At 47.3% G+C, this 27,632-nt stretch overlaps 1 protein-coding gene across 1 annotated transcript in view; it reads right to left on the bottom strand.

The window, feature by feature from the left end:
• GABPB1 (GA binding protein transcription factor subunit beta 1) overlaps window positions 1-27,280 on the bottom strand; it is a 47,831-nt gene extending 20,551 nt beyond the window's left edge. The window contains exons 1-6 of the mRNA XM_065411534.1: window positions 27,176-27,280; window positions 15,035-15,142; window positions 14,045-14,212; window positions 13,304-13,498; window positions 12,218-12,329; window positions 11,749-11,862 (exon numbers count right to left, since the gene is read on the bottom strand). Coding sequence (XP_065267606.1) covers window positions 11,749-11,862; window positions 12,218-12,329; window positions 13,304-13,498; window positions 14,045-14,212; window positions 15,035-15,142 — 697 coding nt within the window. The 5' untranslated portion in view covers window positions 27,176-27,280. The remainder of the gene's footprint in view (window positions 1-11,748; window positions 11,863-12,217; window positions 12,330-13,303; window positions 13,499-14,044; window positions 14,213-15,034; window positions 15,143-27,175) is intronic.
• Between the last annotated feature and the right edge of the window lie 352 nt (window positions 27,281-27,632).

Below are 27,632 nucleotides of genomic sequence, written 5' to 3'. Positions count from 1 at the left end.
GACAGGAGGTAATCTAGAATAAGCTGGAGGGGTGCGGATGACGGGGAGGCGCCCCACTCTCCCGCCCACCTAGAGAACCTAAACCATTTGGCTAAGTAGGTCCGCCGTGTAGACGACTTTCTGCTCTCTAGCAGAACCCTTCTGACCTCCTCCAAACACCTTCCCTCCTCCTCGTTCAACTATGGAGCAACCACGCTGTCAAGTGAAGTGCGGCCAGGTTGGGGTGAAGAAGGCATCCCCTCTCCTGGGAGAGGAGATCCAGGCGGAGTGGCAGCCTCCGTGGGGGGGCCGCCAACAGCTGCAGAAGGGTCCCGTACCAATGCTGTCGGGGCCAATCTGGGGCTATGAGAATAACTCTCGACCCGTCCATCTTTACTTTCTGCAGGACCCTGCCTATCAGTGGGAACGGTGGAAAGGCATAGAACATTTGGCCAGACCACCGGAGGAGGAATGCATCCGAGATCGCTCCCCTTTCCGCCCCTGCCCTGGAGCAGAACTGGGGGCAGAGATGATTCTGGGCGGTAGCGAAGAGATCTACCCAGGGAGCTCCCTACTCTCGGAAGAGTTGCCGGGCGACCTCCCAGTGGAGTGACCACTCGTATTGGTGGGAGAAAACCCTGCTGAGGTGATAGGCTCACGTATTGCGCGTACTGGGTAGGTGAAAGGCCCTCAGAGAGATATCGTGGGCTATACAAAATTCCCATAGGTCGAGGGCTTCCTGGCACAATGCCGAGGAGCCGCGTGCCTCCTTGCCTGTTGATGTAATAGATCGCGGCTGTATTGTCCTTGAGGACTCTGACCATCTTCCCCCGTAGGTGTGGGCAGAAGGCTATGCATGCCAGGTGCACCGCCCTGAGCTCCCTGACGTGTATGTGTAGGGACAATTCCGAGGTCGACCATCTGCCCTGGGTTTGGAAGCTCCCCGCATGGGCTTCCCACCCCAGGTCCGAGGCATCCGACACCAGATCTAGTGAGGAAGCAGTCTCTCGGAAGGGGATCTCTGGTAACATGATGGTCAGGAGGGACCACCATTGCAGGTCAGCCACTACGTTGGGAGGTAACGTGACAACCTTGTCCAGGCCGTCCCTGGCCGGGAATATTGGGAGGCCAGCCAGAGTTGGAAGGGCCTCATTCTGAGCCTGGCATGTCGCACCATGGAGGTGCATGCTGCCATGTGGCCTAAGGTTTGAAGGCACACCCTTGCCGTCGTTACGGGGAAGGCCGTGACTGAAGCTATGAGACTTTTGAGTGTCTCGAACCTGTCTCGGGGGAGAGAGGCCATGGTCACCACCGAGTCTAACAGTGCTCCTATGGAGTGTATGCGCTGAACCGGCACGAACGTGGATTTGTCCTCGTTCACCACTAGGCCTAGACTCTCGCAAGTGGTCAGCAGGAATTTCAGCTGGGCCTGCACCTGGGACTGAGACTTGCCCTTGAGCAGCCAGTCATCGAGGCAGGGGAAAATTTGCAGCCCATTCGTCTGGAGGTGGGCTGCCACTACCGCCATGCATTGGTAAAAACCCTGGGGGCTGTGGAGAGGCCAAAGGGAAGGACCGTAAACTGGTAGTGATCCCGCCCCACCAGGAAGCGGAGGAAGCGCCTGTGACCCTTGAAAATATGTATGTGGAAATACGCATCCTGGAGGTCCAGGGCTGCGAACCAATTCCCTGGGTCTAGGGATGGAATAATAGAGGCCAGGGAAACCATACGGAACTTGTAATGGACCATAAACTGGTTGAGGTTCCGCAGGTCGAGGGTGGGCCTGAGCCCACCTTTTGCCTTCGGGATCAGGAAATACCGGGAGTAAAAACCTCTGCCCTGAAATTCCCGAGATACCTTCTCCACCGCACCTAGGGTGAGGAGGCGCGTCATCTCCTGGTCTAGGAGGACGACGTGCTCCGGGTCCCTGGGGGCCTCCGGGGGCAGGGAGTGGTGGAGGGGGGGCGAAGCGAACAGCAACATGTAGCTCTTGGAAATGGTGCTGAGGACCCACTGGTCCAACGTTATACGGGACCATTGCACTTGGAAGGCAGATAAACAGTTGCAGAACACAAACGTTATTAACTGGGGGGGTTTCCCTGGCAACGGGCCGTGTGGCCCCCCTCAAAGAGTCAAAAGCGCCTCTTCCCCTGCCTCTTGCCCTTGGCAGGCCCAGGTTGCGGGGCTGAGCGGGACTGACGCTGGGACCTGCGTCTCTGCTCCCTCGGCATCTTAGGCGGGGGCTCACATCTGCCTCTAGCCGGAAGAACCAAGGTCTGTGGCCTGGGTTTGTCCTTAGCTGGTGGGACATATAGGCCCAGAGTTTGCAGGGTGGTGCGGGAGTCCTTCATCCCGTGCAGACGGGTGTCTGTCTGATCCGCAAACAGGGCCTTCCTGTTGAAAGGCAAGTCCTGCATGAGGGACTGGGACTCCGCGGACAGCCCTGACAGCGAGAGCCACGATGCCCTGCGCATGGCAACAGCCGAGGCCATCGAACGGGCTGTTGTAACTGACGCGTCCGAAGCCGCTTGGATGGCCGCTTTCGCCGCTGCCGCGCCTTCGTCAACCAAAGCCCTGAACTCCTTCTTGTCCTTTTCCTAAAGAAGAGGTTCGAACTTTGGCAGAGACCCCCACAAGTTAAAATCATACCGGCTCAGGAGGGCTTGGTGATTTGCCATCCTGAGTTGGAAGCTCGCCGATGAATAAACCTTCCTGCCGAAGGTATCCAGTCTCCTGGCGTCTTTATCCTTGGCGGTGGGCGGGGGTTGGCCATGCCTCTCTCGGTAGTTTACTGACTCCACCACCAGAGAGTTGGGTGCGGGGTGAGAGTACAAATATTCGTGCCCCTTTGCTGGCACAAAGTTACTTTCTCTCTGCCTTTTTAGAAATAGGCGCCAAGGACGCCAGGGTTTGCCAAAGCAAAGTCGAGATATTAGCCACCCCCTGGTGGAGAGGTAGGGCCACACGGCCCGGTGCCGAGGAGGACAACACGTTGAACAAAGTGTCCGATGGCTCCTCCATCTCCTCAGCCTGGAGCTGGAGATTCGAGGCAACCCGCCTAAGGAGTTCCTGATAAGCCTTAAAATCTTCCTGCAAGGCGGGTGGTGGCACCGCAATGGATTGCTCCGGTGCCATTGCCGGGACCGGATCTGCCCCCAGGGCATCGGGCGGTACCAGTGGTTCAACCCCCAAGTCCGAGCCCGGGTGCGGTGCCGCTGTCTCGGTGCCGGTTGACTTTTCCCGATGCCGAGGTGGGGACGTCAAATGTACCTGTGATGCCCCGGCCACCGAACGGGGTCTCGCCGGTGCCGGTAGTTGGGGCCAAGGTGCCCACTGACACCACTGCCCTTGCCAGGGTGCCCCTTGCCAGGGTGCCCCTTGCCAGTGCCCCACTTGGGGACCTAGCAGAGCCACTTGATCGTGCGGGACGGTGCGGCCCGGGGGTGGGTGGCTGGGTGCCGAAGCCGAAGTCGCTGAAGAGCGCACGGTGCCGTACGAGCAACGGGAGCGTCCACGGCCGTGTCGCTGCCAGCCTCGAGATTTAGATCTCGATGAAGAAGACCTGTACCCGTCAGAAGTACTGCTTCCAGATTCCCCCCGGTGACCATGGCTACGACGCCTCGGTGATGGCTGAGGGGTGCTTCGCGAACGACGCCTGTCGGAGCGAACACTCGAATCTGAGCGTCAGTGCCGACGGCGTTGAGACCTGCTCCTATAACTCCGGTAGGAAGAGGAGCGTCGACGCCTCTTGTCTCGGTGCCTGCAACCCCTCCGGGTAGTGGAGGACCCTCGGGACTCCCTCCCAGGCGAATCGGCCAACGGAGTGGAAGTCTGACGCGGGCTATGAGATGGCCTCGCAGAACGGGTAGGCACCTCATCCTCGGAGCGGGGGCTATCAGGACCGGAGAGGGTTGATGAGCTCCCAGTGCCGGCTTCCCTCGGGAGCGAGGGCCCGTCTCGGGTGGTGCGCCCAGCACCGGAAGGGCAAGGATGTCACGCGCTTCCTGTGCTGCCTCCAGCGTCGACAATATTCTCACCACAGGAGAGGCACGCACGGACGGGACCGGACTACTCCGCTCAGCGCAAGTCGGAGGTCTGGGTCCCGAGGGGGATCGTGGGCTGCCCAACTTGGGTGCCGCCTCACCCCTGTCCTCTCGGCGCCGCTGAGTCTTCCCTTGCTTCTTAGCAGGGGAGCGTTGCCGACTGGTTGATGGGGCGTCGCTCCGCACCAACAATGCGCCCGGCGCCGAGTCGGGTCGGCGTGCCGGTGCCAATGCCAACTCCATTAGTAGGGCCCGGAGACCGATATCCCTTTCACGTTTCGTTCTTGGTTTGAACGATCTGCAAATTTTACAACGGTCACTTACATGAGTCTCGCCCAGACAGCGAAGGCACTGAGAGTGTGGGTCGCTTCTGGGCATAGAACTGTGACAGGAGTCGCACGACTTGAAGCCTGGGGCACAGGGCATGCCCCGAGCCAGGCAACTAACTAGAGAATCAGACTACTAAGAAGAGTTGTACTACTAAGGCTAGAAGCGCTACAGCAGAGCTGGAGCACAAAGTTCCGACTACCTTCACTGGCAGCAAGAAGGAACAGAGGGTGGGGGGAGTGCACAGCTCCCCTTATAGCGCGATATAGATGCGCCACTCCAGGGGTCACAGCCGTGCTCCCCCACTACGAGAACTGCTAAGGGAAAAATTTCTGGCACCGGTGCACGTGACGAGCACGCACACCTACTGTGGAATACACAGGAGCAATCACTCGAAGAATAATAATTTTTTTCTATATGATATATAAATATCTGCTGCCATCTTCACAAGGTCTAATAATCATAGTCTTTGAAGTCACTTCGGTTGCACCAGATTCATGACTGCCCTCTCTTTCCTAACTTTCTGCATCATAAATGGACAGAAGTAGGAATGGGGGAAGGCAGCAGACTGGGGCCTGGTCTACACTACGAGTTTAGGTTGACTTTAGCCGCGTTAAATCGAATTAAGCCTGGACACGTTCACACGACGAAGCCCTTTCTTTCGACTTAAAGGGCCCTTTAAACCGGTTTCTTTACTCCACCTCCGACGAGGGGATTAGCGATAAAATCGGCCTTAGGGGGTCGGAATTGGGGTAGTGTGGACGGAATTCGACGTTATTGACCTCCGGGAGCTATCCCACAGTGCTTCATTGTGACCGCTCTGGACAGCACTCTCAACTCAGATGCACTGGCCAGGTAGACAGGAAAAGCCCCGCGAACGTTTGAATTTCATTTCCTGTTTGCTCAGCGTGGAGAGCACAGGTGACCACGCAGAGCTCATCAGCACAGGTAACCATGATGGAGTCCCAGGATCGCAAAAGAGCTCCAGCATGGACAGAACGGGAGGTACGGGATCTGCTCGCCATATGGGGAGACGAATGAGTGCTAGCTGAACTCCGAAGCAGTAAACGAAATGGCAAAATATTAGAAAAGGTCTCCAAGGCCATGAAGGACAGAGGCCATAACAGGGACGCACAGCAGTGCCGCGTGAAAATTAAGGAGCTAAGGCAAGCCTACCACAAAGCCAGAGAAGCAAACGGAAGGACCGGGGCAGAGCCGCAAACATGCCGCTTCTACGCGGAGCTGCATGCCATTCTAGGGGGTGCAGCCACCACTACCCCAACCGTGTGCTATGACTCCCTCACTGGAGAAACACACAGGGAAGCGGGTTCGGGGTACGAGGAAGATGAGGATGGAGAAAATGTAGATAGCTCCCAGCCGCAAGGAAGCGGAGAAACTGGTTTCCCCAACAGCCAGGATATGTTTATCACCCTGGACCTGGAACCAGTAACCCCCGAACTCACCCAAGGCGTGCTCCCAGACCCTGAGGGCACACAGGGGACCTCTGGTGAGTGTACCTTTGTAAATATTACACATGGTTTAAAAGCAAGCATGTTTAATGATTAATGATTAATTTGCCCTGGCAATCGCGGCCAGTACAGCTACTGGAAAAGTCTGTTAATGTGTATGGGGATGGAGCGGAAATCCTCCAGGGACATCTCCAGAAAACTCTCCTGGATGAACTCCCAAAGCCTTTGCAAAAGGTTTCTGGGGAGGGCTGTCTTATCCCGTCCGCCATGGTAGGACACTTTACCACGCCAGGCCAGTAGCACGTAGTCTGGAATCATTGCATAACAAAGCATGGCAGCGTATGGTCCCGGTGTTTGCTGGCATGCAGACAACATCCATTCCTTATCGCTCTTTGTTATCCTCAGGAGAGTGATATCATTCACGGTCACCTGGTTGAAATGGGGCAATTTTATTAAGGGGACATTCAGAGGTGCCCGTTCCTGCTCTGCTGAACAGAAATATTCCCCGCTGTTAGCCACGTGGTGGGGGGGAGGGGTGAAGTGATCATCCCAGAGAATTGGGTGTGTGGGGGAGGGGAGTTAGTTGGGTTTGTGCTGCATGTTAACCCTGAAACCGCAGCCCCTCCTTTTACATTGCAAACCCATTTTAAATGGCCAACCCAACGGGTGCTTGGTATGGGAAATGAGAGCACTACTGTTTGAAACCATTCCCACATGTTAAGAAGGTTAAAAAAGCCAAAAGACTGTGTCTTACCATGGCTGCCTGAAAGCTGAAATCTGTGGCCTGGCACTGCGTGAGTGATCTCTCACACCAAACCGGCAGGCCCTCAATATAAGAGGAAAAATGCAACCTTGTAACGAAAGCACATGTGCTGTGTAATGTGAACAGCAAAATTTAACGTGAAAGAGTGTACCCATTGTTCTCTAAAATGTGTCTTTTTTAACCACCTCTCCCTTCTCCTCCACCAGCTGCAAATGTTTCTCCTTCACAGAGGCTAGTGAAGATTAGAAAGAGAAAACGTAGGACGCGGGATGACATGTTCACAGAGCTCCAGATGTCCTCCCACGCTGACAGAGCACAGCAGAATGCGTGGAGGCAGTCAATGACTGATTACAGAAAAGCACAATATGAACGAGAGGAGAGGTGGCGTGCTGAATCGCGGGCTGAAAATGATAGGTGGCGTCAGCTTGCAGACAGAAGGCAAGAGTCGATGCTCCGGCTGCTGGAGCATCAAACTGATATGCTCCAGCGTATGGTTGAGCTGCAGAAAAGGCAGCAGGAGCAGAGACCGCCGCTACAGCCCCTGTGTAACCAACAGCCCTCCTCCCCAAGTTCCATAGCCTCCTCACCCAGACGCCCAAGAACACGGTGGGGGGGCCTCCGGCCACCCAGTCACTCCACCCCAGATGATTGCCCTAGCATCAGAAGGCTGGCCTTCAATAAGAGTTAAAGTTTTAAACTGCAGTGTGTCCTTTTCCTTCCCTCCTCCCCCACCCATCCCGGGCTACCTTTGCAATTATCCCCCTAGTTGTGTGATGAATTAATAAAGAATGCATGAATGTGAAGTAACAATGACTTTATTGCCTCTGCAAGCGGTGCTCAAAGGGGGAAGGGGAAGGTGGGGTGGTTGGCTTACAGGGAAGTAGAGTGAACCGGGTGGGGGGGTGGAGGGTTCATCAAGGAGAAACAAACAGAAGTTTCACACCGTAGCCTGGCCAGTCACAAAACTCGTTTTCAAAGCTTCTCTGATGCGCACTGCGCCATGCTGTGCTCCTCTAACCGCCCTGGTGTCTGGCTGCGCGTAATCAGTGGCCAGGCGATTTGCCTCAACCTCCCACCCCGCTATAAATGTCTCCCCCTTACTCTCACAGATATTGTGGAGCGCACAGCAAGCAGCAATAACAATGGGGATATTCTTTTCGCTAAGGTCTGAGCGAGTCAGTAAGCTGCGCCAGCGCGCTTTTAAACGTCCAAATGCACATTCCACCACCATTCGGCACTTGCTCAGCCTGTAGTTGAACAGGTCCTGACTCCTGTCCAGGCTGCCTGTGTACGGCTTCATGAGCCATGGCATTAAGGGGTAGGCTGGGTCCCCAAGGATCACGATAGGCATTTCAACATCCCCAACAGTTATTTTCTGGTCCGGGAAGAAAGTCCCTTCCTCCAGCTTTCGAAACAGACCAGAGTGCCTGAAGACGCGAGCATCATGTACCTTTCCCGGCCATCCCACGTTGATGTTGGTGAAACGTCCCTTGTGATCCACCAGGGCTTGCAGCAGCATTGAAAAGTACCCCTTGCGGTTTATGTACTCGGTGGCTTGGTGCTCCGGTGACAAGATAGGGATATGGGTTCCGTCTATGGCCCCACCACAGTTTGGGAATCCCATTGCAGCAAAGCCATCCACTATGGCCTGCACGTTTCCCAGAGTCACTACCCTTGATATCACCGGGTCTTTCATTGCCCTGGCAACTTGGATCACAGCAGCCCCCACAGTAGATTTGCCCACTCCAAATTGATTCCCGACTGACCGGTAGCTGTCTGGCGTTGCAAGCTTCCACAGGGCTATCGCCACTCGCTTCTCAACTGTGAGGGCTGCTCTCATCCTGGTATTCTGGCGCTTCAGGGCAGGGGAAAGCAAGTCACAAAGTTCCATGAAAGTGCCCTTACGCATGCGAAAGTTTCGCAGCCACTGGGAATCGTCCCACATCTGCAGCACGATGCGGTCCCACCAGTCTGTGCTTGTTTCCCGGGCCCAGAATCGGCGTTCCACGGCATGAACCTGCCCCAGTAACACCATGATTTCCACGTTGCTGGGGCCTGTGCCTTGTGAGAGGTCTATGTCCATGTCCATTTCCTCATCACTCTCGTCGCCGCGCTGCAATCGCCTCCTCGGCTGGTCCTGGTTTTGCTTTGGCATGTTCTGGCTCTGCATATACTCCAGGACAATGCGCGTGCTGTTCATAGTGCTCATAATTGCCGCGGTGATCTGAGCGGGCTCCATGATCCCAGTGCTAGCTATGGCGTCTGGTCTGAAAAAAGGCGCGAAACTAGTATCTGACGGACCAGGGGAGGGAGGGAGGGAGAGGCGAGTGACGACATGGCTTACAGGTACAGGGAATTAAAATCAACAAAGGTGGCTGTGCATCAGGGAGAAACACAAACAACTGTCACACAGAATGGCCCCCCCCAAAGATTGAACTCAAAAGCCTGGGTTTAGCAGGCCGTTGATTTGACGGAGGGAGGGGGAAGCAAATGAATACAGAACAAATCTATTTTTTACATCTTAAGACGACGGTGCAGCATGACTGATAGCCCTCGGCATCTTCTGGGTGCTTGGCAGCAAATACTGGGCGCTTGGCAGTTAGTGTACTAAGACTGATAGCCACATTTTTCCTGTATGATGACGATGGCCTTCAGGCCTATTGCACGATCTGCTGCTCAGGGAAGACTCTGCTAATGTGCAATGATCCAACTTGTAATAGGAAAAGACTACGGTTACCAGTCGTAATACACCATCTACTGCCAAAAGGCAAAAGGCTGGTGCAATGCAGCCCCACGGCTGCCAGCCCCCAGATCGCCGATGAAGGCTACCAGTCATGCTGCACTGTCTACCGCCAAAAGGCAGTTAGCTGCTGCTGCTGTGTAGCAATGCAGTCCCACGTCTGCCGGCACCCAGATGACATATGGTGACGGTGAGCTGAGCTGAGCGGGCTCCATGCTTACCGTGGTATGTTGTCAGCACAGGTAACCCAGGTAAAAAGGCGCGAATCTATTGTCTGCCGTTGCTCTGACGGAGGGGGAGGGGCCTGACGACATGTACCCAGAACCCCCCGCGACACTGTTTTGCATCATTCGGGCATTGGGATCTCAACCCAGAATTCCAATGGGCGGCGGAGACTGCGGGAACTGTAGGATAGCTACCCATAGTGCAATGCTCCGGAAGTCGACGCTAACCTCGGTACTGTGGACGTGGTCCGCCGACTAGAGCACTTAGAGCATTTTATGTGGGGACACACACAATCGGCTGTATACAACCGATTTCTATAAAACCGGCTTCTATTAATTCGACCTAATTTCGTAGTGTAGACATACCCTGGGAAAGCATGTTCACGGCAATAGGGTTGGCAATTTCCTGGGAAAATCTAGTTGAGGACAGGGTGCTGGTAAATACCAGCTTAAACTTGATTTAAACCAGGACACTGGGAAAAATAACTGCATCAGTGTCCAGCAAGTTCTGCAAACATAGAACAAATCTTTTCAAACTTCAGATACATCCATTCAAGACTGAGGAATAGGCTCAGCCTACTCACTACATCAAAGTTGGTCTTCTGCTACAGAATGCTGCACAGCCAAATTAACTTGGATTGGTAGTCTGCAACTCTGCATGCTTCTGATCGCTTAATGCTTCAAGCCTACAACTTTGCATTATTGTCATTTTCATATAATCAAATGTTTTCGACTATAATATTGAAAACTGAAATATGAGTCATGACACACATAACTTACTCGAGAAAATACCAAACCAAAATGTATACAGACATTCCAATGTTCGTATTATAATTACAAGTATTACATCCACTGCAGTTTTACTTTTTATTTGTACAACCCTAAATTAATCTATTAATCTACTGCCTTATGTAGCCACAATTTGAATATGTAACTAAAACTAAGTGTAATGTGGCGTGCATTAACGAAACAGTTTTTAAAAATAGAAAATGCCTTAAACTGGGATGAAGTAGTTTATCCCAGAGTGCTAAAAACCATGATTTTACCTGGTAAAAACCACCTCTGGACAATATCAGGCCATCCCAAGCCTCGTTAAGAGTTCCCGAAACAGAGGAGCTGGCTACGCCCCTCTTTAATTTTTTTTTTTTTTTAAAGGGAATAAAAGATGTAGGCTGTTGTATGTTGAGAGTAATTGGGGCTAATGACACTTTATACTATCTTGGCAGTCAACTGATTCTCTGTCCTCCCACAGCCTTGCAGAGTGAAATATGCTACAGATGGCTGCAGATACTAGCTGAAGATGTATGTTGCTCCTTTTCAGTGCAGCAGCAATGTGTGCCCAGAAGAGTGTTCCCCAGTCCTATCCCCACTGGCAGGATTCCTAGAACACTGAATACATTTTCCAGCATCCTTGGTCACACTAGTAGTGCTATCCAGGCAGGATTTAGCTCTACATACATGTGTTACATTTGCAGGCAGGATGCTTCAGTGTTTTGGGAGAGGACCCACATGTCATTTTATGGGCTGCACTTAAGTTAGTTAACGATTTAATCCAATATATTTAAGATTATTTAGTGGTCTTCACATGATAAGTGTGTTTTGTTTGAATGTTGTATTTTATGGCCATCTTTTCCTAGTTTAAAAAAATATGAACTTAAACAAAATACAACACGGAGTCTGGTGGCACCATGAATCTGAAGAAGTGGGTTTTTTACCCATGAAAGCTTATGCCCAAATAAATCTGTTAGTTTTTAAGGTGCCACCGGACTCCTCGTTGTTTTTGTGGATACAGACTAACACGGCTACCCCTCTGATACTTTAAACAAAATGTCTAGTGTTCGGATATTAAAAGTTTTTCTCCCAACTAGTAATACTGCAGGTCAGAAACCAGTTTTTGATCTGACTATGGGCTCCTGAATGTTACGTTTCACGAAAATGAGTGCTGCCTCCAGGAGATTCAGAAATACCAACTGTAAATAAAAAAAGTCTTACTCTGAAATAGTTATGTCTTATATGTGGTAAGTATTTTACACGATATGATCCTCATACATTGCTGATTTGAGCAAAATGGGTATTAATTTCTTTTCAGTATTTTTAAAATGAATTTCAATCCATTGTCAGACAAATTGTACTGCCGAAAGCTTTATCTCCACATTCTTTGTGTTCGTTTACTCAATGCAAATAAATTACTTTGCTTTCTAACCTGGTGTTTCCGAAGAGTTGGACAGAGGAGCAGACGCTTCTGCTAAAGCTGCTAATGTAGCTAATACTGATGTTGATGAATTTCCAAATTGTACAGCAGATACTCCCGTCTCGTCTAGAAGGAGAAAAAATAAAGTCAGTTCACAAACTTTATTAGAATGTCACACAAGTCCCTATTTTTTTTATTTTTTTTTTTACAGTGAAGACATATATTGGTCTTGTTATAAACCAAAAGTGCTATTCTGAAGACAAGTTTTTTAGGCTAATGCAGTTTCTGATGCGTTACCTCAATTTACATTATTATTCTAAGTACTTGGATATTTATAATATACAAAAGACAACAAAGATGAATAAGGCACCTGCTGCAATCTTATCACTGTTCTTAATAGCCTTTGCATAAAATGACAATAGCTATCCTAAATGCATGTGAATAGCTGTTGCATTTGAAATATTTGCAGAAGATACCAGACCTGTTAGGTTCACCACCCCTCCAGGTCCAATGATAAACTGTGGTGTGGCTGCATGTATTGTCACAGTGTCAGGACTCTCTGGATTTGTATTGATTTGGTTCTGCATTGCAATCTAGGAGTCAAAAGACAACAGTACTATTCAGTCTGCAAATAAACATTCAAAACAAACATAGTATACTTCTATAAAAATGTTTTTTTAAGTGACAGCTTCCTCCACAGGAGAAGGTATATAAGACTGGAACAAAATGTAAATCTACAGTCAACCCGCACCCAAGTAATAATCTAGGAGCTATTTCAGGTAGATTGGAAAGAGCAAGGACCGATGAGGACTCACACCAAATTATGTAAATTGTGACCAAGAGGCTGCAACTTTAGACTTTATCTTATTTGCTTCATAAAGGCAACATAATCTGAGTGAAGTAAAACAGTAGACTGCCACCAACACCTGTTTCCCTAGCATTTCAATACTGAATACTCAATACCCTCACTTATTCTAGGCCAAAGCGGCCCACTTAACCATGAAGCTTATATAAAACTACATAATCTCAGCGTCTGAAAAGGTCTGAAGCTACCATGCAAGCAACTGTACTGGTAAGCCAAAAAGCCTGGCTGTGTGAATCTGGGCATTCCAATGGATCCCATCCTCACTAGTATAGAAAGTTGGACTGGTGCCTAGTCAACGAAAAGAGGGCATCTCCTCCCTCTCCCATCCCCACCAACTAATTTAGCCCCCCATGTGAAGCTAATCTACCACTGAAGCTAGGACATATTGCCAGAGATGCCAGTAGCTTAAAGTTTAGTTGCCATACCCCATCTGCAAACTATCCCAGCTATTCTGTAAGTCGGAATGAGCAAGTTAAGAAGACTAAAGGCCCTCACTTCTTCAATTGGCAGGGGCTAAAAGCATTCTTCAGCCAATTTTTACACAAATAATATGTATTCGTATCATCTCACTTCTATGCTATGGACCGAAGAGGAGAAAATCTATGTTCATCACCATGCAACCTCCAACAACTACTAAATTAACAATTTAGCTGATCAGCATCTTTCTGTAAGTTTCATCTGCATCATAAATCAAAACGTTACCTGTAATATTTCTGCTACATCTTCATTCCCATTGTCTATTGCAATATCTAATGCAGTTTTGCAAAATTTACTTTGCGTGTGGACATCTGCTCCATATTTTATTAAGAGCTCCACCACCTCCTGGTGATTGTGTTCTGTAGCCCAGTGAAGAGCAGTCATCTTTAGCATGTCCTTTGCATTAACATCAGCACCATGCTGCAAACAAAAACATTACATAAATCAAATAAGCACAGGCTGTTTGAACTGCAAAATGCTGCAAATGTAATGATGTCCAAGATGATGAAAGTACTCTCTTTCACTTGCTTGCTGCAAGGAACTTCCTGCTGTCTTATAATTACTATTTCATTAAAAGTACTTTATAGTAATTACCACACACATTAACACAAAGGATTAAATAATTCCTAGGACCACAGGTGTAGGTTTTAGAAGATTTTTATTTATATAGTACTGCATTATGAAGAAGTCTTATTTTTGGATGCCAATAAACAATTTGCCTGAAAGCACACTGATGGTAACAAATATTTAAAAATAAAATACAAAACAGAATGGGAAAAAGAATGTATCACCTGTACCTTTAGTACAGATGTTAAATTTTTTAAAAGCCCTTAAAATTATTTAAAAAGTCATTTTCAGCCAATTGAGGGATTAAAGAAAGTTACACCTATGCAGATTTATGATTAACTAGTCTTCTAGATTCAGTTTCAGTTTCAAATGGCAGATAACATAAAAAGAAGTTTCTACCTTAAGTAAGACTTCTACTATGTTTGCATGGCCTTCAGATGCTGCCATATGTAATGGAGTTCTGTCCACTTTTGTTCTCGCATCCCGACTTACACCAGCTCGAAGTAACACTTCTGTTGTTGAATAGTGCCCATACTGTGCTGCTAGATGAAGTGGTGATGTTCCCAACTGTAATGTGGTACAAAAGTGGACTATTAAACAAACAAACAAACAAAACAAACAGCATGAAGTACTCACTTCCAACCCTCTCGTTTTGTCTCTTCTATCCTGGAGGTACAGAACCCAGGCATCTGTCAACCAATTCTAACTCTATTTCTCTTAATAATCCTATCTTTTTCCCTTTTAAATTTCAGGGAAAGAAGGAGCAGCAGATTGAAAGAACGAAATATAAAAAGAAAGATTTCCAAGTTGAGATTTTCTGCTAACAAGTTCCCATCATCCAGAGAAGAGACCACTGTCTATGGCTTACCTCTTCAAGGTCGCATACATGTTCCAACTCTACCAACTTCCAGCTTAGGTGTTTGTCATTGACCCTACTTCTGCTGATCATCAGCAATTAGAATAAAGGTATTAATTGGGCCCTCTTCCTAAACTAACACATGGTCACGTAATCAGGATGAGCTTTCGTTCTGAATGATGTACACATTTTATTATATTTTCCAAAGTTCAGTTGGACTGCCATTAAAAGATTAACTCATTCAGAGTTCACTATCATCAATTACTTACCCAATTACTTGCCCAGTGCCCAAAATAGTCCTGGGTACCTAATTCCTAGGTCAGACAATACAATTAACTATCCAGTTTCAATTTGCAATGCCATAGTCCAGTCTCCAACCTCAGATTCAATACGGAAATATATATAAACCTCAAATGTAGGTTTATATGATTGTATAGATTTCTGATAATTTAGTTACACTTTTCCAGGGAAGATATCACAGAGAAACAAAAATAATGTAAAAACATTTCAAACAAATGAAAAATTTTTATTACCCAGTCTGTGGTAAAAGGTGCTCCATTTGCCATCAAAATGCGAACTTCATCATCTTGACCTGCTCGAGCAGCTTCTAAAAGCTTCTTTCCCAAATCTACCAAGGACATCTGGTGAAATAATGTAGGGGGAAAATGATGAAAAGTTTAACATTAAATTGACACCACTTCTTAAGTGTACAAATGCTACCAGAGTTTTTAAAAAATACCATTTTTCTTCTCCATAATTTTTTTTTTGGGGGGGCAAGACTTTTAAAAATTAGATTATGCTTTAGGCATTATAACAAGTTTCCTCACCTGCTTAATACACAGCCAACCTGTTCATGCAACTTTTTTTGGACATTCAAATAGAGTTGAAGTTGGGTGAAGAGTTTAATACTTAATATTCCTTCTTGCATTATTATCCACAGCTGTGGAAGGTTTTTCTTTTTTAAAAGTTACTCCAGCCTCAAATTAGACTGAACTGGCTATATATTCTCTAAATAAACAATGATGTATACTCTCTTACTTGGTATTGATTGCAACCTAGGGCAACATTGGTACCAAGGGGATCAAACGGGACCAAAGATTTCTGGCTACTTATGTCCCCTGTTCGTATTTCCCACTGGCACTGCATACATTTAGAAAAGCTATTTACTTTGATTAATTAAGGATCTGCCATGTTAAAAATACACTATGATAGACAGGAAGCACAATGCTTTTGATAACTTTTCTACGGAATTCCCTCTAGTGGACTATTACTGTATGGTGACACTAATATGTCAAAAAAGTTGATTTGCTCTGCCAAGAAAGGGAAGACAAGGAATTTGGGGGCAGTTGGGGCTTCACCTTGTAAATACATCAAAGCCAGATCAATTGTCAAAATTAAAAAAAAAAAAAAGTACAACTTGCAAGGGAAATCCATAGCCAGGCACTGGAAACAGTGGACATGCTCACTATAAGTGACTCAAAATGACTGAACTGAAATACAAAATAAAAACCAAAAATCCAGAATTCATCATTTCAGAAAAATAGCTAAGGATGAAAGAGAGTTCCCATCTAATCTGGCAAATGCTCATATAAACACACACAAAACCCCATACTTTCTAAAATGTATGAAATTCGTATTCAATATATCTAGTTGCTTCACCACTTTCAAGTACACACGCTAACTTATCTGGACATTCTCTTTCAAGCTGGAAAGGGTTTGTTTGTTTGTTTGTTTGGCAACAGACTTAATTACTGGAACATTTCTTCAGAGGGGTATTTAAACATTTTTCTATTATCTGTATTAATATATTTTCCATATAAAGATGATCTATTAAGAAGTATTTTTGAAGTAGAAATATGTGAATAGTATTTGATTTTTTAGTGTATACAATTTTTGGTGATGTCAATAGATAGTACTGATATCAATTTTATAGTGCTTGTTCAGCATATTATTTTATTGTAAATATGCACAATTGGTAGAAATAGTAATTTTAGGACTTATGGATAAAATTATGTTTTCCATTTTAGACATTCTGTTTTTAATAGTATACATGGCTATATTTCTATGCATGTTTTAGGAGCCTCAATAAGGTTGTGGACTTCACAAGGCAAGGAATATATAGATAGATTATGGGGGGGGAGGGAAAGAGTAAACCTATGTGGCAAAACATCCCTAAACATATGTTTTATCTACACGAACTCCCCGGAACAACATCTTAGCAAAACCACTGACTCTGACCTTAGACCCAATATTAAAAATTAAATAATTAGAGAGTGTCCAGAATTTAAAACACAGTTTAAACTACCAGCCAAAACATATAATGAACTTTTCATTCTTTTATCTATGCTTTAATCTGCAAAGATACTAAGAATGAGAATGGGTTTTACCAATTTACTTTCCAGTCATGCACGACAAAGGGGTCAGACTGTATTATATTAGTCGTAGTTTATGAGAAGCGTGATGTATGTTTCTTGATGGAGTAATTTACCAATACTCATAGTTACAGGTCTAGCTGCTCCTCTTTTTTGGTCTCTTCGAGTGCACTTCGTCATGCCTTTATCTGTCCTGGGGTGGAATTCCACAATTCTCCCACACTTAAATCAGGGCCTGGGCTACAGTACCCTGCATGTTAACTGTTCTCACCCTGCAGGTCCAACTGAGTTTGGACACCTGAAGTTCTTCCCTTTGGAAGTCCATGACTAGTGATGTCCAGTGTGCAGACAGACTTCTTAAAAACAAAGTATTATTTATTCATGAATAGGAACAAAGCTTTTAGAGTGAAGGGCACATCATTGCCTGATGGTAACTTAGGCAGGCCTTAACTTCTTCAGACACTCAGTCTAATGGGAGCCTGCGTCAGCCTGGTTGCTCTGAACAACTGCCCCCTCACACCTTCGCCCAAGAGACCCTTATTAAATCTTCCATAGTTCTTTTGATCTTCTGTGTTCCCAGCATTTTCCTGTCCTGAAATTGCCTCTTAACTCTCAAATGTTTGCTCACAAGTGGCTTATCTTGAGCCATTCTTTCCTTTCCTGCTTGTTTTCCCCTATAGTCCCCTATTAAACAAAATCAATATATTCATACAGTAAAAATCCCAAGAACCAGGTCAATATACAGTATTTATAAATTATTACAGAACAGCTCCAATTCCATCACACAAATGATAGGGCAGTTCAGAAAGAAATACCATTAAACTATTATTTTCACTTTTTTTAAATGGAGTCAAAATCAGTCACAAAACCAGTGAATTTGTAAAGTTTTCTTTGTGACTTCTTTAATTATGGTAGTTCCTGACTGAGAAATGGAGGAGTGAGGACAAGATGACTAGCACTGTAAACATCTATATTACTGCTAGTATCAGGAACCAATCTGTCTTTTAGCATAAGGAAGTAAAACCAGCCCATTAAGAGAGGGGACAGTGTCTTTTTACTTTTGTCAGGAAGAATCTTTGCAATGGAAAACATCAAGCTAATAAGTTATGAATGGCTGTTCCTCAATAAAGTCATGAACAGGATAAAAGTTTCAGAGTAGCAGCCGTGTTAGTCTGTATTCGCAAAAAGAACAGGAGTACTTGTGGCACCTTAGAGATGAACAAATTTATTTGAGCATAAGCTTTCGTGGGCTACAGCCCACTTCATCAGATGCATAGAATGGAACATATAGTAAGAAGATATATATACATACAGAGAACATGAAAAAGTGGAAGTAGCCATACCAACTGTAAGAGGCTAATTAATTAAGATGAGCTATTATCAGCAGGAGAAAAAAACTTCTGTAGTGATAATCAAGATGGCCCATTTTAGACAGTTGACAAGAAGGTGTGAGGATACTTAACATGGGGAAATAGATTCAATATGTGTAATGACCCAGCCACTCCCAGTCTCTAGTCAAACCAAAGTTAATGGTCTCTAGTTTGCATATTAATTCAAGCTCAGCAGTTTCTCGTTGGAGTGTGTTTTTGAAGCTTTTCTGTTGCAAAATTGCCACCTTTAAGTCTGTTACTGAGTGACCAGAGAGGTTGAAGTGTTCTCCTACTGGTTTTTGAATGTTATGATTCCTGATGTCAGATTTGTGTCCATTTATTCCTTTGCGTAGACACTGTCTGGTTTGGCCAATGTACATGGCAGAGGGGCACTGAAGAGTATATTAATGAAAGGCTACAGTTTAATTGTGAAAACAGTTTTATGGGGGGAAAACGAACCTATTAATGCAGTGTTTCCCAAATTTGGGATGCTGCTTGTGTAGGGAAAGCCCCTGGAGGGCCGGGCCGGTTTGTTTACCCGCCGTGTCCGCAGGTTCGGCCGATCGCGGCTCCCACTGGCCGCGGTTCGCTGCTCCAGGCCAATGGGGGCTGAGGGAAGCGGCGCGGGCCGAGGGACGTACTGGCCGCCGCTTCCAGCAGCTCCCATTGGCCTGGAGCAGTGAACCGCGGCCAGTGGGAGCCGCGATCGGCCGAACCTGCGGACACGGCGGGTAAACAAACCGGCCCGGCCCGCCAGGGGCTTTCCCTACACAAGCAGCATCCCAAATTTGGGAAACACTGCATTAATGGATAAAGCTGGAACAAAGCGCTTTAACCTTTGATAAGGTCATTTCAATAATTCCAAAACAAATTTGTTCAGATATTTTGTTTCACAGTGAATTTCAACTTTTCGTTCCAATATGGGGCAAAAAGAATTTTTGAAATGTCAGAATTCAAATTCCAAATTAGACTGAGAATTGTTAAATTCCAAATTTTGACCAGCTCTCAACATAATTCATGAACATCACAGTCTTATTTCTCTCCTTTGATTTTGTGGTTGTATTTTTAAAGGAGGAGGAACCAAGCTGTATATAAAAAAACTTCATCAGTCTTGCCATGGGGTGTCTGAACTCTGATGCAACCTTCTATTAAGAATTTCCAAGACCACCCCTCGAAGGAGCAAGTAAATAAACTCTCGTTATTTTGTTATAGCCCTGTGGGGTTGCTCTCACTAGATGTTTCAGTCCACACACTCAAAGATATTTGAAGACAGTGACCTACAAGTACAGTTAATTTTATTTCTCATGGGATACCCAAAGAAATGTTCATGGAGCCATCTTGTGGAGACAAGAGTAAAAATAACCCTAACAAAAATTACATTGTCAGCCAGTTACAAAATAAAATCAAATACTATAACTTACAGCAGTGAGCAGCAGTGATACTCTAGTTGTTGAGAACCAACTAGTTCTATTAGTAGAAGACTTTCTATGCACTTAGAAACTTTCCACAGACAAAAAATGTATCACTAATTATATTTCTCATGACTACTCAGCTAAAGTTGATTTTTTTTTTAATTAAAAATGACCTGTGAAAACACTGTTCTAACATTGCTTTTGGAGTGCTGTTTGTTTGTTGCACTTACATAAACTCAAAATGGGTTATTTTTTAAAATAAACTTTTAACATGTAGTTGATTTGCTTATCAATGGGAACAAATGCAGTCTATACCATAGAGTAAGAACCCTCACATTTAGCATGTAAAATATGGCCTGAACAGAAAAATATGTTTGTACAAATAAACTTGTGCACAACCACATTGGACCTTAAGTTATACGATTTTGCAGCTTCTCTGGATGGTACTTCCCAGAAGCTACTGTAGATTTCTCAGCATATTGGTGGCTTTTGGAATTCAGGGCTGTCCTTAGGAGCTGAAAAATGTGTGTGCAATTCTCAGCAGCATCAAGCCCATGCCTGATACAACTGTGCACGGTCTTATACTGGGGTAGATACTGGCAAGGGTGGCTCTTCACCATCTTTTATGAACTTTCCTGCTTCTGAGCCAGCCCTGACATAAAAGTTATGAGGGCTAGAACAGCCCCCTACAGACTGTTGCACTGGTCCGAAATCTGTTGAGCACAACACTCCACCCCAGAACAATTCCCCACCACTCCTCTGCCAGCATGAGAGCATCTCAGGAGGGGTTTTATACCAGCAGTCTAGGATTTTTCCCCTGCCAGAGAAATCTTCAGCTGCCCCTTTAAGACAGCTTTAAGGTCACTTTGTGACTCTCCAGCTGCTTGAAGTGACACAAGCAAGACCAAGAATCTAGCCCTATAATATGCAGTACAGTAAAATATTATAGTCAATGTTGAGTTTTGCACTTAAAATTGGAATCCATTATAAATTAAGTACTGCTACTGGACTTCCGTAGAATTGGGACTGAGCATTATAGAGAGTAGGGGAAGATGGTCCTTTTCAAATACTGTATACATCCTTTTCATCTGACCAGTATAGTATGGTCTTTGGGCTCTCCAGCTGCATTCCTGAAATTGGAACTTGGAAAAATGAATCAACAGGCTTGTTCCAGACATGACAAACAAGATGTCAGTAGGTTGAGGATAATATCTTGAGCCTATAACATGAGTAGTTGCTACACCAATTGTTTGTTTGCAAAGCCTTTTCTACGCTAGAAAGGGTATACTGGTATAGCTATACCAGCACACGCTAGCTCCTGAGGTGGACACACTGGCAAGGCACGTAGAGTGCCCTGACTCCGCAGCTTGAGCGCCTCTGATAATCCACCTCCACGAGAAGCATAACGCTTGCTGCACCACGGCTGGAGTGCCACGGCACCAGTGTGGACACCCTGGTCTATTAATGCGCTCTGATCGGCCTCCAGAAGTGTCCCACAATGCTTGTTCTAGCCACTCTGGTCATCACTTTGAACTCTACAGCCCTGCCCTCAGGTGACCAACCATCAGACCCGCCCACTAAATTCTCTGGGAATTTTGAAAATCCCCTTCCTGTTTCCTCAGCAAGGCGTGGAGTGCTCTCAGCGCATCTTACCAGTTGACCATGCCTCCATGCGCCAGGCGATCCCCAGTATGGAGCAATGGCGAGGTGCTGGACCTCATCAGTGTTTGGGGGAAGGAAGCTGTCCAGTCCCAGCTGCGCTCCAGCCATAGGAATTACGATACCTACGGGCAGATATCAAGGGCCATGATGGAAAGGAGCCATGACCGGGACGCAGTGCAGTGCAGGGTGAAAGTGAAGGAGCTGCGGAATGCCTACCATAAAGTGTGGGAGGCAAACCACTGCTTCAGTGATGCCCCCACAACCTGCCGTTTCCACAAAGAGCTGGATGCGATACTTGGGGGTGACCACACCTCCACTCCGAAGACCACCATGGACACTTCAGAGACCGTAATAGCACAGAAGTCAACAAGGCAGGAGGAGGAGAGCGGCAGCGAGGGTGTTGAGGAGGAGGGGGGCCAAGAGCCAGAGGACGGCCTGGCATCCCTAGATGCATGCAGCCAGGAGCTGTTTTCAAGCCAGGAGGAAGGTAACCAGTCACAGCGGACGGTGCTTGGGGAAAAACAAACACCAGAGGAGGTGCCCGGCAAGTGGCTTTTATTTTGGGAAGGTAGTTGTTCGGTGCAGGCTCTTGGGGTGAGGAGGGTTGCAGAAAGAAGGGTTAAGGTTATGTGTATGCCTAGATGTGGAATAGGGCGTTGATGTGCTCTCTCACATCGCGGTAATCGGCCTCAGTGATCTCTTCAAAGGTCTCATGCAGAAAATGGGCGATCCGCTTGCACAGGTTCCTGGCAGAGCTGTGCTCCTTGCCCCAGTTAGGATAACATGTCCGCACCACTGTGCCGTGAGGGGCAGGGGACCATTACTGCACACAGGCAAGCGGCATAAGGGCCATGGCGGAAGCCGCATTGTAGTAGAAGACCCTCCCTTGCTTCCCAGGTCACCCTCAGCAGCGAGATATCTTCCAGGAAATATCTTTCCACTCATCCTGTGGAAAATGTGGGGACAGTGTTCAGTATAGGGGCCCCCTGCAGCTGTTGGCTCTCCCCAAGGCACAGAACCAACCCCAGAGGACACTACGGCCCTGAAACAATCAGTCCCCCTTGTCCCTGTGCTTACTCGCCATTTTGGGGCTCCTGTGGGTAATGTGCGCTCGTTTTGGGACCAGCACTTTCTGCTACTGTGTACACTGTACTTGTCTTTAAGTACAGTCGAATCATTGCTCTGTCTAGCGTGAACAATGCTGCCTCTGGAAGCATATGCGAAGAACCAAAGAGGACCTGCTGCACGAAGCCATGTAGCAAAAATCAAAAAGTACAGGAGTGGCGGGAGACTGAAAGGAGGCTCCACCAGCAGAATGCGGATTGCCGGCACCAAAGCACGGAGCGGCTCACAAGCATTATGGATCACCAAGCGGACTCAATACAGGCGCTCATAGCACTGCAGATGGAGCAGATCCGCACCCGCCTCGCGCCTCTCCCCCCAGCCCTTGTCCCAAAACTCTTTTCCTTGTGCCCCCATGTCACCTCCAAACCACTTCCCCAACAACCGGTTTCTTACTGCCACCAGCTGCCTCCAATACCTGTAGCTTCACCACCCAGCCCTGCAAAATAAGACCCTTACCCACTGCACTCAACTCCCATCACCATGCGTTTTAGCCAGCCTGAAGTGCAGCACTCATTGTGCGGCACTCCAGACAGAAAGGCTGAATATGATAACAGGACACAAATCTGTGATAGTCCTGTTCCCAACCTGCCCCCTTCCCTCCTCCCACAGCACAGATGTGTCATGCCCTTTCTGTTTCCCCAGCAGTTGTGGGGGTTTTTTTGGTTTGTTTTTTCCCCCCCAATAAATGAATTTTTTGGCTTTGAAAACATTCTTTATTGCATTAAGTACAAGATACCGTAGCCCAGGAAAGCAACAAGCACTGCAAGTCAGTGCATCATACGTAGCAAACACAGATGCCTACTAGCACTGGAACCACTGCACTTCACTCCCATGCAGGGCACCAAGCATTATTGGTGGCTTTCAGCATCGAATTGCTCCCTCAAGGCATCCCTAATCCTTACAGCCCCGCGCTGGGCGCCTCTAATAGCCCTGGTCTCTGGCTGTTCAAATTCAGCCTCCAGGTGTTGAACCTCCAAGGTCCATGCCTGAGTGAAGCTTTCACCCTTCCCTTCACAAATGTTATGGAGAGTACACCACGCGGGTATAACCACGGGGATGTCATCGGCCAGGTCCAGCTTCCCATATAGACAGCGCCAGCGGCCTTTTAAACGGCCAAAAGCACGCTCCGCTGTCATCCTGCACCGACTCAGCCTGTTGTTGAACCATTCCTTGCTGCTGTCAAGGCTCCCTGTGTAGGGTTTCATGAGCCACAGCATTAAAGGGTCAGTGGGGACTCCAAGAATCACAATGGGCATTTCGACCTCCACTACGGTGATCTTCTGGTCTAGGAAGAAAGTCCCAGCTTGCAGCTTCCTGAACAGGCCTTTCCATGCAACTTTCCAGACCAGCCTGCATTAATGTCCATGAAACGCCCACGGTGATCCACAAGCGCCTGGAGAACCATAGAGAAATACCCCTTCCAATTTATGTACTCGGAGTCTAAGTGGTCTGGTGCCAGAATTGGAATATGCGTCCAATCTATCGCCCCTCTGCAGTTAGGGCAAAGCCAGCCACAATGTCACGCACATTGCCCAGAGTCATGGTTCTTCTAAGCAGGATGCGATTAATGGCCCTGCACACTTGCATCAACACGAGTCTAACAGTTGACTTTCCCACTACCTGCAAGTGTAGCCATGCCCCTAGTGAACACACAGCTTATATCACAAGTGTTCTTTTTCTGGTATAGCTTATACCAGCCCCCATCACCACCAATAAAAGAAAACCCCTCTTTCATTTAACTAAAAATGGTTTTACTAGTACCTGCATAGAAGCTAAACTACTTGTTTCCATACGGTAATGCTTCTTAAGACCACTTCTGATGCATTCATTTTATTTTCACATGTATATATCATCTAACAGGCTGAATCCAATAATTTCTAAGGAAATAAATCCATCAAATTGAGTCATTTCCTTGTAAATCGTCATAACTCACTGATTATTCTATAATTCCCAGACATCATCCTTGGATCAACATAAGTATGCAGGCTGGTATTAAAGATCTGAGCTAGAGTACAAAATTAAAATTTTATTTTGATATACAGTTTGTCAGAAGTAAACTGTTTTAATGCATAATGTTTTATCATGCCAGCCTTTTATTCTAACAGTGCAGCAATTCTGCTCCTACTGGTAGCTAACCACTGTTTCTAGATAGTTAACCAAAAATTCAACATGATATATGCTTCAGAAAAAGTTTACTCTCTCAGAGAACAGGTGATATGAATAGTAAACACTTGCTGTCATGTGGCGGGTCAAAGTATTTAATTTTGTCAGTTTTGTTCTCTCACCCTTTTAATTTTAAATATGCCCATGTATCAATAAGACTCCATTGTACAATTCAGAAGGATAGAAAATAATTTTTTCCTTGAGCCAGAAAGCATACACTGTTATTCCCAGATAGCATACACTAATAAATGCTATCTTGTATTGACAGCCAAGATCTAGTTATGTTTTAACTATGCCCCTGAACTGTACTACAGCTTTGAAGAGAACAGGTCTGCAGTACAAATTGAGGATACATGTGTTGTCCCCACTTCAGTTTAAAACACAGTTTCTTAACGTAGACATCTATAATGAGGACCCTTGATACAGTTACTAGTCTGTGGATAGGCCCAAATCCTGGAAGGCAAACTGTTTTCAGGAAGAGCATACTTGGCTTATTTGAATGATGGGTGGCCAGGTGCTACTAATTGAGAACTGATTCTGACTCCTTACTTTTGGACTTGTGCTTATTACTGTGCATAAGGGAAACTGGATAGGGAGCAAGAGTTAGATTTGGAGTATATTGGGTATTGAACTTGTGTTGTATATATCCCTAACACTCTAAAGGAAAGAAGGTGATTTCAGTTTACATGGATTTTATTTTAAATTGCACATTTTATTCAAACCAGCTTTTATCCTAATTCAGATCCCTAATACATACATTGAATTTTAAATACAAGTGAAAACAGATAACTATTTCAAAGTTCATTTTACATAGCTATCCATGTAAATTTAAGACTAATCTCTACTGTTTGCTCCAGATTACACCCAACTAGATCAAGCAAAAAAACACTTTAGTAGAAGGCATAAGAGATCATTTAAAACTGATTTAAGAGGTAAATTCTTATAATTCTAGTCTGGGTTTAACGTTAACAGCCCTAGATTTGAAATGGGGTTGTCGTCAGGGGTCTGGTAGCATGTAAACCAATTCGATTCCTAGAGGTGACAGGCAACACAACTGTTCAAACAAATGCACCTTATGAGAATAACTTCACATGTATATTATACCTTTTATCCCAAAAGATTCCAAGCATTTTAAAATGATACACTACAAAATGGGGTAATTTTATCCTCAGTAAAATGTAAGCACTTCTGGGCCTGAAATACTTCCAAACAAGCTACAATAGATACAAACGACGGTAACCTGCACGCCAGCCCAAAGCAAGGCAGGAAACGCACAGATTGCCAAAGTGGGGGCAAAAGAATGGAGTGATGCTGCAACCCTGGAGACAAAATCCCTTTTAAAAAGTCCACTGTTGACCTACTGGAGAAGTCCTGTCACCTGCCCACTAGCCTGCTTCTCGCTATAACATTGTACAGGACAAGTAGATGGGGCCACAGCAACATACACACAACTGGGCTTTAGAGACAACTATTACATGCACTACACTCACCGGGGCCACAGGTAACAAATATTAACCGAGCCAACGTGCTCGGCACTGGGGCCCACCCATCCGTTGGATACACATCCAACATGCATCTCTGCCACACAGACCCTTACCCACCCGCGCACCCACCCACAGTGCTAAGCAAGCCCCTTCATCCCCTCACAGACCACAGCCTCCCAATTCCCTTGGCACACATCCAGTCTGCATCCCACCACTGCTCAGGGAGCCTCCCCCCATCCCCTCACACACCACAGCCTACCCACTCTCATGGCACACATCCAACATGCACCCCACCACACACACCCCTTATCGCCCCACCACACAGTTATCAGCAAGCCCCTTCATCCCCTCATATACCACAGCCTCCCAACTGCCACACAGCCAACCTAGACCCCACCACACACACCCCTTATCTCCCCACCACACAGTTATCAGCAAGCCCCTCCATTCCCTCTCACACCAGAGCCTCCCCACAGCACACATCCAACACGCACCCCATCACAGACCCTTTACCTCCCCCCTGCTCAGAAAGCTCCCCATCCTTTCACACACCACAGCCTCCCCACCCCCACATCCAACACGCACCTCACCACGGACCTTTTACCTCCCCCACGGTGCTCAGCAACCCCTCATCCCTTCACACACTGCAGCCTCCCCACCCCCACAACACACATCCAACAGACACCCCGTCACACAGACCCCCTCCCCCCCCAGCTCAGAGAGTCCCCATCCCTTCACACATCGCAGCCTCCCCACCCCCACGCCCCTCATACGTACACCCACCCCCGCCCAGCCACCCCGCGGAGCCCTGCCCGCGCCCAGCCCTCCGGGCGCCCCCCGTGCGGCGGGGTCCCCGGAAGGCCGGCCGGCCCGCCCGCTCTCCCCAACAGGAAATCCTGGCTGGGCTGGGCGCTGCGGAGGGAGCCGCGGCGCCGGGTTCCGGGGGAAGTGGAATTATTTTTTACCAGCGAAGAGATCAACTTCCACATCCGGTAACAGGGCCCTACAAAGGCACAGACTGACCTGGAAAAGCTTGGCCGGCCCGGGGGGGTGGGGGAGAGACGGGGCACGGCGATGGGGCCTTACCGTGCTGCCTGCCCGGCCGTCGCCGCCGTCCACAACAACAACCACGGGCGCCAAAGGCCGCCTCTCAACGGCGCCCAAAAGCCCCACACAAAAGTCCCCGCTGCTGCGCCTGGCGGAGGGACACAGCGGGCGGGAGGGGAGAGGCGGCTCAGGTCAGCACAGTGCGCCCCCTCTGCGCTGAAACAGGGGGACCCTGGGCCGGCGAGGCGGCAGCGCTTTGAGGGGCACATGGCACTTACCATTGGGGTGCAGGGATTATCTTATTACACAAATATCCCCGACAAAAGGGGGCTTGGCGGAGGGATACGGCCTCTGTGCAGCCTACAGCGCATGCGCAGAGATCGGGAGCAAGGGGGGGAGTTGGGACTTGAGCGCCCGCCATGTTCCGTGCCTGCGCTGCTTCCCGCCGGCAGGGGGGGGAGGGGAAGCCGCCTCGCCTCGCCTCGCCTCGCCTCGC

Source organism: Emys orbicularis, chromosome 10 (genome assembly GCF_028017835.1).
Source record: "Emys orbicularis isolate rEmyOrb1 chromosome 10, rEmyOrb1.hap1, whole genome shotgun sequence".
Lineage (NCBI taxonomy): Eukaryota > Metazoa > Chordata > Testudines > Emydidae > Emys > Emys orbicularis.
This window is presented reverse-complemented; position numbering and strand designations above follow the sequence as displayed.